At 38.9% G+C, this 20,920-nt stretch overlaps 1 protein-coding gene across 13 annotated transcripts in view; it reads right to left on the reverse strand.

Annotated features, from left to right (window-relative positions):
* Positions 1-20,920, reverse strand: part of TNRC6B (trinucleotide repeat containing adaptor 6B) — a 144,561-nt gene that overhangs the window by 74,732 nt on the left and 48,909 nt on the right. Inside the window, exon 1 of one of the 13 annotated variants that reach the window (XM_027879371.1) lies at positions 14,442-14,746. The exons of 10 other annotated variants lie outside the window; for them this stretch is intronic. In XM_027879371.1, the coding sequence (XP_027735172.1) occupies positions 14,442-14,446 (5 nt within the window). In that variant the 5' untranslated portion in view covers positions 14,447-14,746. Of the gene's footprint in view, positions 1-5,945; positions 6,083-14,434; positions 14,747-20,920 lie in introns of those variants that run through there. 2 more of the 13 variants (XM_027879374.1, XM_027879373.1) reach the window with 2 other exon arrangements.

The raw sequence follows: 20,920 nt of genomic DNA on the forward strand, positions 1-20,920 counted from the left end.
TCCAAATTGCTAAACACACAGATCCTTTGCAGAGCCTGGTCCAGAAGCATTTATTTGCCAGATACGAGCTTCTCACCCTTCTTACTGCACTGAGCTGGCCATCCTTTTCATTAGTCGTTTTTCATTCAAAAATTAGATTATTCAAAACAACACAACTCAATACTTCATGCCATGACTCGTGACTAATTAAGATGTAATCTGAAATTATTCACTGGCACACAGAATGAAAACTAGAAAAGCATAAAGAAACAGGAAAAACAAAAACAACACCACAGCACAACTGCAAGACATGACTTGTTTTGAACTCTAAGAAACTAAAAATCCTTCCTTATTAAGCCACTTAAGCAGCCAGAAAGTTCAAAGCCTCTCCAAACTCGCCTCCTCACATAATCACTTGAGTTTTGAGGACATAAAGACGTGATGATTTTGATCTGGCATTCTAAGAAAATGATTACCTAAGATCTCATAAAAGCACAAATAACCAGATACCCTCATCAAGGCATGCATCTACATACACCACTTGCACTCATTATCTAGAACCTTATTTTTGTCTATGTGCAACTGTGAATTCGTCATTCACATGGAATGCTGATCACTGTTCTGAGTTAAAAGTATCATACCAAAGTTCTTTGTAATCTAGGGGTTTGCTATTTGCACAAGATATTGTAAAAAACAGTGGAAGAAAGACACACATAACTAAAACATAAAAGTGAGTCAAAGTTGCATTGCTGTGCGCTTTCCTAAATTTCAAAGACTTAAAATTGCTGCTGCGTTTTTGAAGAACACTGCATTTGACATAAGCTGTGCATCCTTCTTTCCTCATGATGAACAAATTCTTTAACCAAAATTCCAAGAGCCGATGTTAAATTTCTAAGCATATTACATCATATGTCTACATTTTATGATATCACTGAATATGTATCAAGGAAAACATCTTCTGTTTTAGTAATCTCATAGGAAAACTTGTACAATATAACTCAGAAGAGCTAACAAACATCAGTTACCACATTTAGGAAAGAAAAAACCCTACCCCCTTTTCTCATGTATATAAGCACAATGTATTGGCATATGATGCTTGTACAGAAATACAGAAGTGCCTCACCATCTCATACCCTTTAATCTGTAATTTCTCCTCCTGTTTTTGGCAAGCTACGTTTGGAAAGGTAAGACAGTTGTCAGTTCTCCATAGGAAGCATTACAGGAAGGATATTAGAAGTTCACTCAAGAGCTTTGTAAGGTCACAGCAAACTGCAACTCCCTAATAATAAACATTTTTAAAAGGAGACTGCTCTGAGGATAAATCAAGTTAACACCATGTTTAACACTAGAAATACTACTGTTTATTCACATGGTTTTTCTAAAACTAGGACCTAAAGCAGAAAGTTATTGGACACCATGGAACAAAAACCATCACAAGTTGCAGCCACTGCATTACAATAAAGTACAGTCACCTTAAATTACATCCCTTCCTGATTTAAATGGGAAAACTCCAGCCTTTGTTAAACACAGTAGTGCCATCTTACCTGTAATCTCTGCACGTGACCCGAGACACCCACATGGTGGTAACTTGAAAAAATGTGGAAATGTCTCTTTTTCATTCCAAAAGGAATGGAAAAGGGTGGAAAATTGCATTCTGCAGGTCATATAATAATACTCGCTTAACTGCCTATTTAAAATTAACTAGCCACAATACTTCGGAGGTAGAAACAAAAGCAGCTCTAGAAAACAGTCCATTAATAGGCAGAGCTGATTGTCACCTCTCATGGTCAATAATCTCATAAGAGATACTTGATTCATCCATTTTTATAGTCCTGATACTGTGTACTATTCCCTAGCTGCATTTTTAAGAAGTCAACTTTATTTCATGCCTTCTGGAAATAAAGCATAGATGAAACCACATAGTCTAGACATAAAACTCTTACTAATTGTTAAGTAAACAATCATTTCCTTACTTCTTAAGCGAAGACATTAGAACATTTCAGTGAAACGTGTTCAGTGTTCACTGTATCCTCAGGCATTTGTCTAAACTAAGGACAATCTCCCACCACGGAAAGAATCTCCTTTAACAGTTCTGCTATTCCTGTGAAATTGGTGTCTGCCCAATCTCAGCAGTCAAGTCATCTGAGAGCTTTTCCTATTTGTATCGAGCGCAGTAGACAAGATTTCTGAAATCCTGATTGAGGGTTATCATTCCTTGTCTCTTTCTAGGAATTGTAATTTACAGCTGAAGTGACGAAGTTTACTTGCTGCTCATGTCCTTCACAGATACAGCACCAGATCAATTTCTAACTTCAGTCCTATTTAAATATCTCTTGCTTTTGAATGCAGTAGCTGAAGATAACTTAAAATTTTTTAAAATTCGTAAATAATCAGGTTGAGGACTGAATCTCGCTTGGAAAATCTAGTTCTGTTCATACTCAAGAAGCAAGATGAAAGTATTTTAAAATTAACTATACATTGCTATCAAAGAAGAAATTTCTCTAGTAAACTAAGTCAGCTCTACAATATCTATATTCCAGAAAGCTTGCATTCCTTTACATCGTGGAAATCTGCATCAGAAAGATGCTTCAACATACAAAGATTTTAAGATGACGGGAACTTGCAAACCACATACAACATGGCTATGGTTAATCTTCCACACATGCAGCACTCTCTTTTTCTGCTACAGAAGAGCAAAACAAATTGTAAAGCAAGATGTAATCTAGAGAAGGATCCAAAATGAGGAAGCCACTGAACTGCCACCTAAGAGATTAAAAAAAGAGCACCACCACAATGGTCCACAGAAAATAAAAATGTTAAGTCACAAGAGAAAAAGTGAGGTGGAAGTCATATTGATATAAGTGAAATGCACCACTGAACATGTTTCTAAAGTACTGAGACAATTTGTCTTGTTAAATTCTCCAAGTAGTGTTTGCTGCTTTTAGGTAGGTAACTTTTGCCTTGTTGCATTATGCAAGATTACCAGCTTGTTTTTAATCAGAACCACACATTTCTCATGTTCAGAAATGATGTCATGAGACACAAAGAAATGCATAAAACTTGCAGACTATAATCTTTAAAGAGTAATGGACATCTTCTACTTCTGAGTGGCTAAAAATATGCACTCTTTGAGCATCAGTCCTAACAGAAACAGCCAGATCAGAACCATTTAAAGCTTTCAGCACATAGATCCATGTAAGTTCTATGTATTTCCAGAGACAAAAATAATGCTGACCTCTGCTGACAGTAGATCTGAAGACTTCTCCTATCTTAAATTACCAGCTACATCTTCCTATTTACCACCAATAAATCTGCAAAGTGTGGAACACAGCAGTTTGGGGTTTTTGGACACTGCAAAACCAGCAGTGACAGGACAGGAAGGTAAGATATTCACTGTTCCACAAAAAACTGCACTTGTAATGTATTCAGTTAAATCTTCTCTCTATCCTCTTTAAGAAAGGTAGCTCTGCATAAAGACAGGTCAACTCTTTGCTGCTATATAAAGTTGAAGGTTAAAATACGTAAGCTGATGTGGGAGACTATTTCCTGCTGAAAGAAAAGCCCTTTAAACACTAGAACTTCAAATCTAATTTGTCAGCTTATTGATGCTTCCATGCGTACTGCCAGTGCGAAGCATCTATCTTTCCATGAAGCCACTGTTTTGGAAAAATGGTCAATGCTACCAAGTAAAAAGGTTAAGCGTGACCTTATAGAAAAAGCAATACAGAATTGAATCACCCACATAAGCACTTAAAATTCCAACTTTCAGGTGAAGGACCAGACCTTTAGTTTAATCAAATCTATCTGCTAAGCTGGAAGTGCCAGCTGGACTTACAGTCATTGGTAAGTGTGATTTACACTTGACTGACTTAAATGGGGAAGTGCACCAAGTAAGAGTCACCAACTTTTTTTTACGCTCCCTTTTAGAAAGAGTATAAAAGAAAAAAAAATGCATTGGGCTTCACTGGAAACAATATCCTTAGTTAAACCAGCCTTTGATAAGCTTGCTCTTAACACAATCTTTTAGCAAGAGAGTTGGGAAAACTTTATTCAGCCACTGAAGCCATTGCTACCTACTTAAATTGGGGGGCTACATGGTTCGTGAAACAAGCTCAGCCCGGTCTCCCATTCACCATGGCAAGAATCAAGCCCAAAGCACTGTTATTGCTGGTGACTGGGTAGCAACTCCAAACCCAGCTACTCAGCACTATATGGTTACAGTACTTCTGGAAGACCTGCTGGGAAGAACTATACAATTTAATTACTGTAATGGGTGAATAAAGCAAGGACGGCCACCAGAATGTCAATCTCTAAAGTGGTCCCAGCTTATGCAACAAGCCTGACAGATACTCACTTTAAATGTCCTCTGAGGCCACAGCCAGGCTGAATCGGGACTTGTAAACATTCAAAGAGCTGAAACTGAAAGGGAAACTCAGGAAGCATTTCCCATCTGGCTTGGTCAGCCTGATGGTCTGGAGCAAGAGGCTGTGTGTCATGCTTGGCTGCTGGCTGGACTTAAACCTCAACAATGCATAAAAAAGGAGGGCAAATGAAAAAGCAGACCACTGTAATGCTCAAATTAATTATTCTGATTTTCATTAACTACCAATGAAATTTTTAGATGCATCTTCAAAGTGCACACCACTCAGTGACAATTCTTTCCAAAGAGAGACAGTCATGCTGCACACTCCAGGAGACACTGAGGGCTCAAGTGCTTCAGGCCCTGAGAAGTGAAATAATTTCTTGTTTAGCTTTCAATACTTGGATTTCTTCTTAGAACTATTTACCATTTTTGTTATTTTTAACACAGAAAATGAAAATTACTTCCTGGTAAACAAACAAAAACCACCCCAGTGTTTTGTTTGGTTTGAGTTTTTCAGTTTGTATTCTCTAGCTAGGTTCCATTCTAATAATTTAGGAAAATAACCTTACTATACATTTGCATAGGGCCCCATAGGGCAAGAAACAGTACACAGATAAAGGTATTCCTGGGAAAAAACAAACAAACAAACAAACAAACAAACTCTACTTTGCTGCTAGAGTTTGGTAATAATGACATTTTGCCTGAAAAAGAAAGTTCCTTTTATTGTGAAAGGGATTCACTAATCCCCACCAAGACTTTCAACATTACAGAAAAATAATTCATAATGGTGATGCTCATTCTATAATAGTATTTTAAGATCAAAACCTCTTCCCTAAGGGAAACTCCTCAAATAACCAAAACTGTCCATATATTCAATAAACGCTACTCAAAGCTAAGATTTTACCTCAGGAAGGAAGAAAATACCAGACAACAAATCTACCCCAGGTTTTCTCTTCTTTCATACTGCACTGAAGGATAACAATATTTAAAGCCTCATTAAAAAATCCACAAGTGTCCAACATAAAATCTGAATTTCACTTTATTGAACAGTCAATTTTAGGCAGATTGTCTCTGAACTAGGTTTTCACTTTTATTTTAAAACATCAAAGAAAACTACCAGGGAAGTTTTTTATATAACTTCAGTATTACTCAAGGTAGCATGCAGAGAAGCTTTTAAGCCCTGAATTCCTCCACACTCAGAAAAAGCCCTTAGTCTGACCTCAGCACACACTAGAACTTGCCACGATCTATGACCCAGCTACATTAACTATCCTCTTGGGCAAGTGGAAACCCTCAGCTGCTACACCAAGTGTTAATACCAAAGTTTTAGCATTTGAAATTTTGAGACAGGTGAATTAAACAATTCCATCTTTTTACCTCCCTTACAATTTCAGTTAAATCAGCTTTGTTCCAAAAAATCCATAAAGGGAAAAGAAAGCATCATTCTGTTCACAATTCAGTACAGCTGTGTATGAGTGGCTTCAGCCCCAGGCCATAAGCCAGGAACTTCTGAGTTCAAGTCTGGCTCTGCCGTTGACTTTCTGTGTGGCCTTCAAAAAGCCTCCGAATTTCTTTGCTGCTCCTCTCACATCTGTACACTTACCTTAAAGAAAGGCACCTGCTTCGTTTCTGCAGACTTTTTCCAAACACAAAACTTGAACTGACTTTGAGAGCAATTTTTACTATGCCTTAAATGTCTGAGGCCTACCAAGAAGTCTCTACACGTCGGTTGATACCTGGTAGTTTTTAACTGCAGTAACTGCCAACGTGCATGCATCATTATACACATGCTTATACATACCCATATCACACACACACATATAGAAAGAGATGCAGTAGAGCAGGAAAATAGGTAATTATTTCAAAGTTTGTTAACAAACACAGTGAAAAAAATGAAATTGAGTTGCATGCTGTAATTAAACTCACAATGCAGAACAACCCGTAATCTCGTTCTTATTAACCCACTGAGCCAGTGAGGAAGTTTTTAACAGCTTAACATTAAATGCACAGGGCACGCAATGCTCAAAGCTAAAATGATAATAACAACTAATATTTAGAGTACTACATTAACAATAGAAAAGTGGCCTAGGAACGTGAAAGGAAAAAAGGATTTAAGCTTAACCAAGTTATTTAATATTAATTGAACATCATTTAAAAGCTAAGTTTTCTTATGAAAAGGCTCAAGGAGAGTTACATAAACTTGAAATATGGTAGTTCACATTATCTAGACAGAAGCAGAATGTAACAGAGACTGACACTAGCTAACCTCAGTTTTTTCTGAAATCACACAGATAGAGCTCATCACCTTTCAAACAGCATATATGCTGCTTTTAAATCCACCTCTGAGGGAAAAAAACCTTGTCCCCAAAACTTTATCAAGACAGGCTGGCTTTCCAAAAACTAACCTGTTTAGTTTCTCATGGTCTAACCACAGCAAGCTATCTTAAAGAACTTAGTAACTGTATTTTAAGGTATGTTAAGCTGCCAAGGTAAATTCTATACTCTCAAAGTTTAGCCTCTACCTGCTTTCACCTTTTTCATCTTGTTTTATCTAAAATCTGGCAAAACCACACTTCCTACAGTTTTTCTGTACCAGGACATATATTTTATAGTAAGTGGCAAATGTAGAGCACAACTGTCTCCTAATTATCAACACAGTAGAGTAAATCAATTTGGAATAATGTGTTATTTTGGGATAAAAATAGTCACTCAAGAACTTAATCAGAAGCCACCATTCCAGAATAGCTACCACGCAAAGATGAGATGATTAAATGCAAATTCAGATAGCTTTTGCATAAGAAAACTAAACTGGTTCAAACCACCAAAAAATTAGTTGCATGTAAGGCTTGGGATTCTCCCCTCCCAGGTCACCTACTAAACCTTACTTCTAAAAGACAGGGGCTTTCAAAACATAATTTCTGATTAAACCTTTAAAAGTTAGGAGAAATACCTTAATGAAGAAGTACATCTAACCAAACTTATCAGGAAGACTAAATCTCCACACAAATGAGATTTTGTTTATAGTTTCCAACATCACACCACCATCAGTGTGTTTCCATCAGATGAAGCAGTCATGAATACACCAATACAGGCCAGTGTACTGGTTACCAAGCGTTCCTGCCAGGGTAATCTAGATCTGCTCTGAACAGAATTACAGGACACAGGCAAAGACAAAAATAAAACAAACAACCCTCATGCCTTGTCCACTTTCTAAGCATTGCTTGGTCTGGTTGATATGTATCAAACAACTAATCTAAACATTACCTGCAAAGGAACAGGAAATGTATTTAATTCTGTAACACAAGGCTATTTAATTTAAATTTCCCATTAATATTGCTAAAACTGACTTCTGTAGCACCAGCTGGTGCTTTTACATTAGGTTCAAAAAGCTTTTGGGGTTTTACTTCAGGTTAACCAAGTATTTTTATAGGCAATTTGAACCTAGTCAACATTTAGATTCCAACCAGTGCACATGAAGTTGTAATGACATACACAAAGGAAAACAGAGCTGGGTACAGAATGACATATATAATCTCAATAGGATATCTTCTACTTCCATGTGCTGTATTTTTTAACCATCCGAGTGGGTCTGCCCCCTCTCCTCCCACCCCCCCCCCCAGTATTCACCATACAAGCTTCTTTGAATAAAACAGAGGGTTATAACACTAACAGTACCCAAGGAAAATCTGACAAAATAGGAAAGGTTTATTTATATAGTCCTAACTAGGATATAGAAGACTTCACTTTTTAAAATTCACATGAGAATTACTATCTAATTACTACTTTCTGTTTCACAGGGCAACTGGTTTTGGATGCACCTATGAATAAGCCAGGAAAAAATGTTTGCAGAGAAAAAGTTTTGGTACCTTCTGCCCTCGGCTCCCCGCGTAGAGAAGGTATCCATTTTCATTTTTACTGTCCTCAAACTCTCTCCAGTAAGAGATAAAATAGCCTGGAAAAACTCCAGCAAGAGCTACCAGATTAGAATTTCCAAGTATTAAAATACCAAAACTGACTTGTACGCTGTGATCAAATCATCCTCACTATGAATTGTTCAGCAAAAGGCTGAGCATAAACACACTGTATATTTAGCTGGCAAAGTGACATATCAGAACATATCAATTTCACTTTAGTTGATGAAGTTCTCAGTACTAGTCAACCTTTGCCAAAGAAAGCTGTTTTGTAGTCAAATATATCTAGAGTACCAACACAGAATTAGAACCATGTGCTTTAAATCAGACCTTGAATCTGGCATGATTGCTTAAGCAAAATTATATACAATTAAAAATATAAATGCTAATTGACAGAAGCTGCAACAAGAACATGAACGCTGCTCCATTAGCACTCTAATATTAAGTTGCAGTGTCTTCTACTGCAAACAGTAAAATTTAAACCAGGGGGAAAATGTGAAAGAAACACTGAAGACTAATTTTAAGGTAGGTTTAAGTGACACAGGACACTGCATCCTGGAGAACTGGACGGCTGAGGCACAACCACGTTCACAGACATACAATGAACCACAATGACAACACATTTGTGTATATTTGCCACACAGCACATATAAAATGAAACAATCAAGCTCAACTCTAATTAATGGTTAAGTGGTATTAACAGAGTATGTATTTAACCTTTCCTGGTTTTAGACAGGTCAACTAGCTCAAAAAGCTCAAAATCCAGAAAACCTATGGTGTGTACGTGCTTCAAAAAACACAAATTCCAGCAGTGTCCCTGCAGCTTAAGTTTTGCCATGTCCTTGTGTACATGGAGGCTGTGCCCAACAGCCATTGAGTTTACAGACAGCAGCCTATGATCGTGCTGTTCAGCAAATGGCGTGCTTAAAAAAAAAAAAAAGAACACAAAAAAATCCACTGAGAATACCAGCAGTAATTTTCCCATTGTTTTATTTTCCAAAGAAATACTTCTTCTCTGATTCAGAAATTAAGACGATGTTCTGCCTAATTTCAAATCCCTTCCGCTGTTATAACCATATCTGTACTTCAGGAAGCCCCAACTCTACACCTACTACAAACACTGGGAAAGATGAGCCTGCTCCCCTTATTTCATAGCTTAAGCTCGCACAGTGGTTTTTTTAGTTGCTGAAGTAATTATGTTGTTCCAAGTACATCCAACTACAATGGAGCTCCATGCCTAAGTGATGCTCTTCCAACACAGACTAAGACAACTGCTTATTTGTTTGCAGAGAATGTATCTATCTATAAAAATAAACAACAACAGCAACAACAAGCTGAAGTGGTTTTTCAATGGCTACCTCCCTCTAATATGTTTTGCTGCTCCTATTTGAGCTACCTCAAAATCTGTTGATCTCCCCTACTGTTAAAATGTCGCATCACATGACCCATCTTAAAAAGAGAAGCACTCCCCTGCTGGTATGAAATGAAACACAGTTTTATCTTGACGCTTTGTTTTGTTTTTCTTGTAGTAAATTCGACGCTACATTTCACTTCTAAAATTCTCAATATAGCCCAAATTTGTATCAATATACTGCTTTATACTTTTAAGCATTTTCCAGCTGTCAAGGTATTTGTAGATAATTTTCTCTGCCTAACACCCAGAAACTTCCATTTAACTGAGTTCAGACAAAGTGTAGCAGTGAAAGGAGCAGTAGTCAACTTTCATGCTTACTATGTGGGGTTTACAACAAGACTCCTCTTCCTAGTTTCTCTCCAGGTGTGTCAGCATACATTTTACCATGGTGTTTAACCCCTGGTTTGATTTGTTCTGCCTTTAAAGTTCACCTCATGTTTTATTAACATATCTTTTCTCAGGTACCTGAAAAAACTCCAGGTTTTGTATCCTGTGCTGTTTTCCCACATGACTAAACAGGCTAATTAAAGCAGTCCTCCAAGTACAACATTCTGCAAGAGAGTCAAGGTTTGTCTTTCCATTTGCCCATAATGTAACACCCAAATATCACATCAACCAGTTCTTAAAACATGACTTTTCAGAAATGACTATAAATATACAATTCTAGTAGCACCAGTGCATTTCAACCCTGAAGTATAACACCAGCATACTGTAAACAGATAGGAAAATAGCCTTTAAAATCACAACATCCATAAAACCTTAGGAACTCCTTTCACAAGTGTGTTGATGACACTATGTATTAAAAAAAAAAATTTTAAAAAATCAGGGTTTGCATATATTCATGTTGCTGCCAGAATATATGTTCTATTTCTAAAAACAAAAACCCTCCCAAACAACTAACAAAAAAAACCCCACACAAAACCCCCCAGAAACAAAACAAACAAAAACCAACAAGCAAACAAAACTTCCCCCAAAAACCAAACACTATTGTGTTCCTGAATAGGAAGCCTAGGTGAAAGGAAAATTTAAGCAGTGACAAGTGCTAAATGTACAGCTCTGGAGCTGGAATTAACCACAGAGCGGCACCATTTCTTTTGTGGTCTGCAAAACAATTGTGGCACCATCTCTAAAACAAAATAAAAAATACTGTATATTGAAAATACTTCTATCTCCATGGTGCCTCCATATTTGCCCTCAAGGCTGAAATGGTCAAAAAGGGTTATCTTGACACTCAACTTCAGAAAACTTGTTTGATCAATACTTGAAATATGGCACATGTAATCATATCATGTAACACTGCTAATGCTAGTGTTACATTAGCAACTAAACCTTTCATAAACAATAAATCTTTGTATTCGCCTAACCTGGAATTTACATCTGTTTATCAAATTAATTCTGCAGCAATAACGTTAGCCTAATATTTCAATAAGTTTAGCTACTTGAAATCTAAGGTAACAACGTGAAGAACCCTGATACCCACACCTGACTCCCTTAATAGAAGGCGAAATACAGCTCCTTAGAGCTAGACATCCTATGTATCTTATTTTCTTGCCTCAAATCTTGAGCTGTTTAGATAGCAAACCGAAGTTAAACAAGCCGAAAAAGCTCTTAGGCAAACAGTAGGCGGTTCCTTAACCAATAAAGTAAAAACGCCATGAAACTTGCCAGTTATAAACAACTGTCAGATGGACAGAGTACCAAAGGTGCAGATTCCAACAAATTCTGTTCAAAACAAACTCTAAATTAAACTTCTCACCTTCCATCCTGGTCCAAAAGGACTGCAGATCCACAATGACCAGAATTAAAGAATTCTGCTTCAAGATGCAAGACAAGTTTCTGAAGGGGTACTAGGAAAGTTATGGATAAAAATTCTCTTCAGCAATACTTTAGTTCTATAGATTTTTCTTTATTATAAATTTAGATGTTTTCTCCTCTACTCAGCCATCTATTAATAAGTGAGAAACGAAAGTCTGAAAAGATGAGGTTTAGCTGAAATCAGCCGGCAAAGACTGTACAATCTTACAAAGTTTCTTTTTTTTACCTTCCCAGCAGGAAAGAAAGAGGCTAAAAGAAAAGCAGCTGAAACTAAGCATACTGATCTTTCAGTCATTTGTTTTCCCTGAATTTTCTGCCGTTAGAATTGCAGGCTCCTGTATATTGAAGCTTAATGTTAATAAGGTTTTTCTCGTCAATTATTTCTCAAGAATCTCTTAGATGTAGTGCAAAAAACTCCAGGGGCTCCACTGACTACAGACTTCACTGCAGCTTTCAACCTGCTAAAACAGTCTGCTTTGGAAAGTCTGATTCCTGTGGATACCAGTAACAACTGACACGCAAATGCAAACAAAAAATAAATAAAGCTTCTCAACTCAGTGTCATTGCTGTAAACTGAATGAAGCAAAGAAGGTTTCCCTGCCCCAATGCTTCTGTAAGCTTCAAACTGATCTAGAAATTGCAACTCAACTCTGGCCTCTCAAAATTAAGTATTTTGTTCCCTTGGTACTGCAGGAACATACTGAACAGAAACAGTACTGAAAATTGCCTGGATTCACACTAAAAATTCTATGGTTTCACAGGCTGCACAGTCCTCAACACACCTTGCACTAAGATTTCAGGGATCAACAGCATATTTATAAGAGGAGTTATTTTAATTGGTCCTTCCTGTTCAACGTGTACTCTCTCACAAAGCTGCTTAAATGTTTGACAGACTCCTTATTGGGATGATTTTTATTATTCTCAATAGGTGCTTTCTGTCTGACCCCTGACAACTTCTGAAGCCGTGAGCAATTGCAGTTACTAGAAAACACCCTGTATCCCACCATCTCAACAATCAAGCTGTATATACTAACATTTACACAATCTGGAAGTGTGTAACACAGGCAGTAACACATGAAGGCAAAAAGACACAGAAAAGGTGAGTAGTCTTCTGAAGTGCAGATTCTGCGAAGTCTATGTCCTACACTACTGCCAAATCAGGACACGATTTAGTTTTTTTTTTTTTACTTCCTTAGTTCAGCCATCCCATGCTACAGCAATTACCACAAAATACACAATTGATGTTTCGGTCTAGTAAGTACCAAATCTGAGAATACTCCTTATTTATACTGCATTTGACACCAGTTCTAATGTCTAATTATTGTTTGCCAATCAACAGGTAGATTCAGTATATTCTGGCTACATGAGGATCTCCACCCAAGAAGGATTTGAATAACAAAAGTCGTAAAGGTGCATCTGACAAATACAGAACGTTTTTTGCAGCATTTACTCACACAGGTACATGCCAGTACTATGAAGGTGGAATCTAACACGTTCATTAATCTTTAATAGGGAGAATGTATTACTTCATACATGAACTGGGTTATCCATTACTGCTAAATGTTTAAAGGACCAAAATTATGAACAAAATACACAATGAAAAATTCGAGCAGAGTTCCTTTTAATTGGCCTCCTCTAATTTAAAATAAAAGCCCCACAGCTTTTATTTCCAGGAAAATCTTAATATAGTGAAGAATTATTTCAAATATTTGCTAGCCAGTGGAGAAAAAAAAAAAAAGGCACGATTTACACAAGACTAAAATGAGGACAGACAGATACATTTTCAATAAGCTTATCCAAATTTGTCTTCTCCATTTGTTTTTATCTATATGGATGTGAGGCCACAAAGAAATATAAAACTGAGTCATCTTGTAGGTTTACAAAGTTGACCTGCTACCCACAATCGCTGCACTAATAAATACACTGTAATGTGAAATACATTCACACGATTATCTGCATAACTATCTGCTGCTAAAATATCCAGCTACAAAAAATATCACACTGCAACGTCTGTGAGGAAGAGGTGAAGAACCGTGTATAACACCACAGAAATTTTTTCATTTAACCTCACAGAAAGGAGCATTACATCACACTCTTACAATGCAGGAGGAGGGGCCTGTTCTCAGAAAGCAAGCTCCAGCTATTTCCCTTTAATTTTCTGCTTGGTTCTGGAGGGAGTTGCAAAAATAACTTGGATTTAAATTTTTAGTAACACAGAAGGGTGGGGGGGGTGGGGGGGAAGGGAGAGGCGAGAAAACACAGCTTTTTTGCCGACATTTACTAACATGCAGGCGAACGCTCGTTTTGCGGAGAACACAAAACACGGGTAGCGCCCAGCATCCCGCATTTGCAGGCGCACATTCCTGAATACCTGCCGCACCGTGGATGGGTCGGCAGCCCCAGGGGCCCCGCCGCCCAGGGACCCCCGGCCCCGCTCCCCGGGGGCTGGAGGTGGGGCCGGGCTGTCGGCTCCCTTCGCCCGGGGAAGGACGGCCCGGCGGGAGCAGCGCTCCCCCAGCCCGTCCCCTGCCGGACCCAGCAGCAGAAAGAATGCGAGCCCGGTTTTATGCATGCAAATTTTTGCAGCAGATTTAAGAGCTCCGGGTGCTGTGGGGAAGGAATCGCTGCTTAAAAAGCCTCTATTTAAATAAAACAAGATTTTCAGCACTATCTTGTACTTCACCGGCTTGGAAAATACGAACAATCTTCTGTAATTTGCCTAGGCGTTTTAAATTACAAATATCTTCCAAATCCACACCACACTTCTACGGAGAGCTCCTTCTAAAAAGCCCCAAAAATCCACTAAAAGTGCCGTACACGTACAAGCAGACAACACCTGAAGCAAGCCTTTGTGCTAGAAAAGGCACCCCTGCAAAACCACGGATGGAAACGGTCAGCTCAGGCTCTTAAAAAAATCTACCGATAGGTAAAAACAATAAAATATAAACGTACCACTAACCTCATAAAGTGCAGCAGTGCTTAAATCCAGCGAGTTGAGGCATACAAGGTAGAAATGGAAATGAAAAAAAAAGATCCAAAAATGGTTTTGCGGTTTTTTTTGTGGTTTTTTTTTCTTAATTTTTTTCTCTTTCTATTTCAAACGTTCAGAAACCAGCAGAGACTCTGTCGGCCATTTTGGCTTGAACTCCCTCGCTCTCTCCTCTCGCTCCCTCCCTCTCGCTCCCTCTTGCTCTCTCTAAAGGAAACAGCTTTTTGTGACCTTCAAATAGAGGCGGCTCATGTGACTCGGGGCGGGCTGTCACTCACGGCCTGGGCCCAGCCCACTGCCCGCCTTAAAGGCACCGCTCCCCGCGCCGAGCCGCCCGCCCTGGCGGGATCCCGCTCCCCGCCCTCACCGGGCAAGGGCCCTGCACAGAGCGGCTGCAGTGGGTGGGCCGTGACAGTATGGAGAGCAGCCCAGAGGGAGCTTCTCTCTTCAGAACCGGCTAAAAAAGCCAGCAGCCAGTTTTGCTAACTCCACATTAGGGCTACGGAGCCCACAAACGGTGAATGGTGAATTTGTTAAGTCCCATCGGGAACACAGACCCCAGCGCTTTCCTGGAGAGGAACCCCCATTTTAAGTTATCACCCCATCCTCACTCAAGGACAAGAGGTTCCTCCTCAGACCAGAGATAATCCAGGCTGTAACCGGACTACCTGCAAGATACGCACACATAAACCCGAGATCCAGGTGCAGAGACAGAACACTGGCAGGACAGCGGAGCAAACTGGGGCTCTGCTGCTGCCTTGGCTGCTTCAAGTCTCAGGCTGCAACTCTGCCATTAGGCAGGCACCACCACAGCCTCTTCCCACAATTTCCACAGACAAACGCTCCAACAGTTGAAACAGAGAATCCCAGCACCTTGTAACATAACACAAATCCGAAGGATGTTTCCAGACGTTACTTTGATTGTGAAGAAACAGGAAAGAACACAGTGCAGAAACAGCATATGGTGATGCAGGTATGATCCCGTGGTGACGAGACTTGCTCCTGAGTCAGTCCCACACAGGTAAGAATTGCTGGAGCTGACTGTGTAATGGAACTATGCCAGGTGAGAGAATTGACAGCAGCTTGCTCGGGAAGGTCTCAGGAGCACCCTCATAATCAAACCCTTAAAATATACAAGTTTTTAATTCTGTACAGTTTTGCAATGTAGTTTTGCAATGTAACTATGTAGAAAATAAAAAAGCCTAAACCCACCTCAACTTGAGGGGAATTTTTAATAGGTACACCTTTGTACACGGGGGAGATGGTGTGTGTAATTGCTTTAAATACCCTACAGGAAGTGTAGTATGAATACTGCCATCTCAAATCTATAGTTACATTGCTGCTGGCTTATACTAACTTCTACTGAATCATTCTGTAAGTGTAAAATTAGTCAATAACCAAGTGCTGCGAAATCCTTTAGACATAAAACCACTGATCAAGTGTGAGGTTAAGTTTGGAAAGCTGGTCCACTCTGAACCTCGTGATTTAACAGGAGGGTCTGCCTCACCCTTTGCACTCTTTTCATATCCCGTCTCTGCACAAAGTTCTTCACATTGATTATGATCTGATTTCCCCTTTGTATGCCTCATTCATGTAGTAAGTAATAGAAGGAACCTCGTCATCAAACTCTGCTAAATTGTACCTTCACAATTTATATGAAAACCTGCTTTAACCAATAATTATAGAATAACAGAATGTTCCAAGATGGAAGGGACCCATAAGGATCATCACAGTCCAGCTCCTGGCCCTGCCTGCACAAGATAGCCCCAAGAATCACACCATGTGGCCGAGAGCATTGTCCAAACATTTCATGAGCTCTGTCAGGCCTGGTGCTTTTGCCAATACCTTTGACAGCAATTCTTTAAGCAAACTAAATCATTCCTTTGTGACACCACCATGGAATGAAACTAACTTGTAAAGTCATGGTAAGGCGCTCCATAGGAATTAACTTGAGGGGAGCAGACGCTGCACATCTTATAAAAGAGAATAAAAATCATTAGTATATATTACACTACATAAGCCATTGGTTACATTACAAAAACTCATCGGGAGGCCATGAAAGGCTAATATGGCTCAGGTTTTGACATGTTTTGCTCCTAGTACCCCCACGTAAAGGTACAGAAACTCAAATGGGGGTTCTCCCAAAGAGGAGATTTCTTTAACAGGACTACAGCACGCACTGTAAACATCTATCTCTCTGCAGGCTCACCAAACTGGCAATAGCATTTACGGGTAATTAATGACATAAAAGCAGCTGGGTGCTAACTACTCAGGTTGCCCTGTCTAAACCAGAGCAAAGAATCGCCTGCTGGATGTAGCAGATTGGGAGTGTTTTGTGGTTGGGCTAATCCAAACACAGCAATTTAAGATGTGGTGAAAACACAGGGCACATCTTACTTGTGGCAAGACCCGAAGAGAACACCACAATTGCTCTGAATCCCTAATGACAAAATCCAAACCAACTGCTAGGCATATGATTGACACAAAATTTCATAAAAGCAAATTTATATGCATATCTATGAAACAGCTATCTCCTTTCTGAAAAAAATACACTATCTTGCAGCTACATGCTCTATACATGTTCACCAAATATAACAGTGTGCACTAAGCTACAGATAATTTTATTCTCTCTCAAAAGCCAAATTGTTTTACTGAGACTTATAAATCCTCTTAACTTCACCAGAGCTTGCCAAGTCTCCATTCTGAAGTCTTGGAAGCTTTTACTTCAAGGAGTTGATAATACTGTGATGACTTTCAGAAAAAAAGCACTCGAGTTGCTGTGTACCCAAGTGTAAATTACTGCTATAAAATTTCACCCTGTCAATGTTCTACTGACAAAGCTTTTTTAATCAGAAAACAAGCAAATAATCAGTGAACAAAACGTAATAAGGGGTCAGTATGGTAATTCTTAAATAACTGTAGCTTTAATTGAATTTTTTCAACTAAGCTAACAACTGAAAGTTATCCATTCTTTACCCATTCTTGTTGGCCTACTGATTAAGATGGCTAAGGAAAATTTTTGGGGTTTTTTTATTTTGATTAGGGGAGGGTTGTTAGGTTTTGTTTGGTTGGGTTTGGTTTTGTTTTTCTATTTGTAATGCAGCACAGTAGTTAAGAAAACAATGAACTAGAGCATAAAAATACACAGCATATACAAAATCTACACATCCCTTTTCAGAGGGCAATTGGATTTCAAAACCTAACCATTAAGCATTGAGGCTAACAGCACTGTAATAGCTGGTGTTAACAGGTTATATTCCTGTTATGTGCTACTAACTTATCTGATTACAAACACTTCATTGCTAAGCTCCTTCCACCTGAGGATCATAAAACACTTTAAAAATCTTTAATGAAGCTTCACAGTGCTCCTACGAGGACAGTATCCAGTATGAGCAGACATATACGAGCACATTAGAAGAGATGCTTACAATCATGGATTCCCTGTGCTGGTATCTCAACCGAGACAGGAGAGAGTGGGGTTTTTTTAATTCATATTAAGCTTCACTGTGGTTCTAATGACAGTTCAGCCTTTCCAATGACCTTTTGATACGAATCAAGCAATTAGGCTTGAACATTATATGCATGTTCCACTGTCCACTAGGACTGAGGTATCAATGCTACCCTCCAGCTGTCATCTCAAAAAGGAGGCCCTGTCTGTCTGATCTGTAGATCTTTACTCAGTATTAAAAGGATTTGAGCTCATCAGTTCATATGCATAACTCCCTGTCTCATGAGCTGGCATTTTGTTTGGGCTCAAAGTCCTACACTTTGATACTGTATCTTACTTATTTTCAAGGCTCATCATCCCAAAACTGGACTCCACCCACTGGGCTTTCTACATTGCCTATACATATGTGGCAATAAATTTAAGACTTATTTTCCCCCTTAGAAAGTTCTTCATAGCTGATACTATGAAAGTGAAAAGTCAGTTCATCTCCTCCTAACACAACTCTTCAGTAGAAACCTCAAATATCAACAAGTGTCTCAAAGAATAAATGCCTTATCACCAACTGTACTTTCTCCTGATGGAGAAGAATTTGCTTCCTGGAGTATTAGAGGAAAAAAGGCAAATTTTATTGCCAAAGTGAACTGAAGCCTACATGCCCTCTATCCTACTGCAGTTCATCAGTTATATTTCCCTAGATCTCCCTCTCCCAACCCCAGAAGTGGGGTGCAGTAACAGATCCAGGATAACTGGAGGCAGAACACTCCCCACTTCCCCAACCAGTCACCAGTAGTCCAACTGACCTGAACTACAACCCTACTGAGCACATGTCTTCAAGTTAAGAGGGATGAGAAAAGCACCTGTCTTTTCTGAGATCAGGCTAAAAGCATAACTCAGGGTAGGGACAGGTATGCAAGAACTACATTGCATAGTTGCACAATTTCCAATAATAAAGCAGCAGCAGAAAACCCCTTAAATTAAGGCAGAGAATAAAGTCTTCAATATTCCATGTGTGCTCTAAAAACTGCCATATGCTTTATCATGAAACAATTAAAAACCATTATGGTTAAAACCAGGACGTCAAAGCATCTTGCTTCCTACACTTGGTAACAGCTTGGAACTTGATCCAGGTATCTTGGTCCTGGATAATGGATAGTTGAAATCACTTTTAAGCTATTTTCTCTGAACAGATGGATGCAGAATGCCCAGCACTTCTTAAAATTGAAGATGATAGCTAAATCTGGCTGTCCCAACATACTACTTTTTTCAAGTCTTCACAACAATTTCACGTAACCCACTGTACAATAGTGGTGACCTCTCTTTCTGCAGGAGTGCAAAACCTTCGAGTGTTCAAACATTTTTCAAGGACAAAATACTCGCTCCTAAGGAAAAATAGGGTTTGTTTTGAGGTCTTTCTCATTTACACTTAGTGAAGAGTAAGACATGTTATGCTGCAGAATTTTGAAAACAGGGCTGGCAGGGGTTTTTGACTATAGTAACCAAAAGTATAATTTTTCTTCAGGGAAAAATATCATGACGAAAAGCATCTGACAAAAGAAAAGCCTGCTTGGTTTCTGAAAAGGTTACAACAGCTTTTGCATCCCTACACAAAGGCACCTATCAACACATTTCAGGAATTATTATTATTATTCTTCAAAACTTATATTGCAACACTGCTTTGTAGCCATACTAAAGCTCAGACCTCATTCATATTTTTCCCAGGACAAAAGAAAGAATTCAAGGCCTTAAAACTTTCACAGCATATGAAGTTTCAGAACGATACATGATTTCAAGGCCAAGTCAAAATTCTGACACTATATATTAATGAACAGCTCAGACGAAGATAAAGAGTTAGAAGGAAAACTTCATTCACCAAACTTTGCAAACACCCATCTTTCCACCTAATTTTTTTCAATCTGCCAGAATACTTTCCCCTCACTGTTCAGCCTATAAATAGTCTTTCCCTATGCCTCTCTCCACTTCTTCAATTCCCCAAATGCCCTTTCGAAACTGGAGAAAGAAAGCTTTCAAGCTGCCTTTTAACAAAGTTGTTCAGTGAACAACAGAACTGAAAGCTCATTTCCTACGAATCTCTATCACACATCACTGAACCTCTACTTTCCACACTAATCCCAGCTTCCTGCACAGCCAGTTCTCCTTCCATGCCAAGGTTCTAACAGTATATTGAGCCCTATGCAGATCTCTTCCCATAACTTTTTTTCACCTCTTCCAGACTGGGCAAAAACCTAGCATATGCTGTAGCTAATCCCAAAACACGTGATGATTAGCTGTTAAAAGACATAACCAGAACAGATAATAATTTGTTTTGTCCCATTAGTGGGGAAATTAACATTGGTCTTTCCTCCAGGCAGTTACTGAAGTTTATTATATTGGTAATTGTAACTATATTATAGTTTCTTACTTCTCTGCCTCACTTGACCAAAACTGGACAAGAGGCTCCAAACTTACTTGGGAAAGATACAGACGTGAAAAGCCAATGCATGAGACTTAGCTACTCTCAGAACTGAAGAACTGACCCCAAACATCATCTTCCATTCAATCAAGTCCACATCTAAATGCTGAGTTTTTATATCCATATCCTTGGAAATTAAACAAGTACTTTCCAGTAACATAACATGCTTAAGGGAATTTATTCTTGGAATTTCTTTAACCTGCTCCTTAGTATCATCTCAGAAGCATCCTGATTTTGAAGGCTATAATCCTATCCTAACAGGGCTTCCTCTTCAGTTCCTAAAATCCTATAAACTGCCAAAGTATCAATGAAATGGGAGACACTTATCCATTTTATGCAATTCTATGACAATGAAAAAAGAATCACAGAATGGTTTGGGTTGGGAGGGACCTTTAGAGATTGTCTTATTCCAACCTCCCTGCCACAGGAAGGGACACCTTCCACTCGACCTGGTTGCTCAAAGCCCCATCCAGCCTGGCGTTGAACACTTCCAGGCATCTTTCAAACAAATAGATGTTCAGGGAAATGGTA

This window comes from Empidonax traillii, unplaced genomic scaffold (assembly GCF_003031625.1).
Source record: "Empidonax traillii isolate 1590-97213 ecotype Southwest subspecies unplaced genomic scaffold, ASM303162v1 scaffold55:size2822071, whole genome shotgun sequence".
Lineage (NCBI taxonomy): Eukaryota > Metazoa > Chordata > Aves > Passeriformes > Tyrannidae > Empidonax > Empidonax traillii.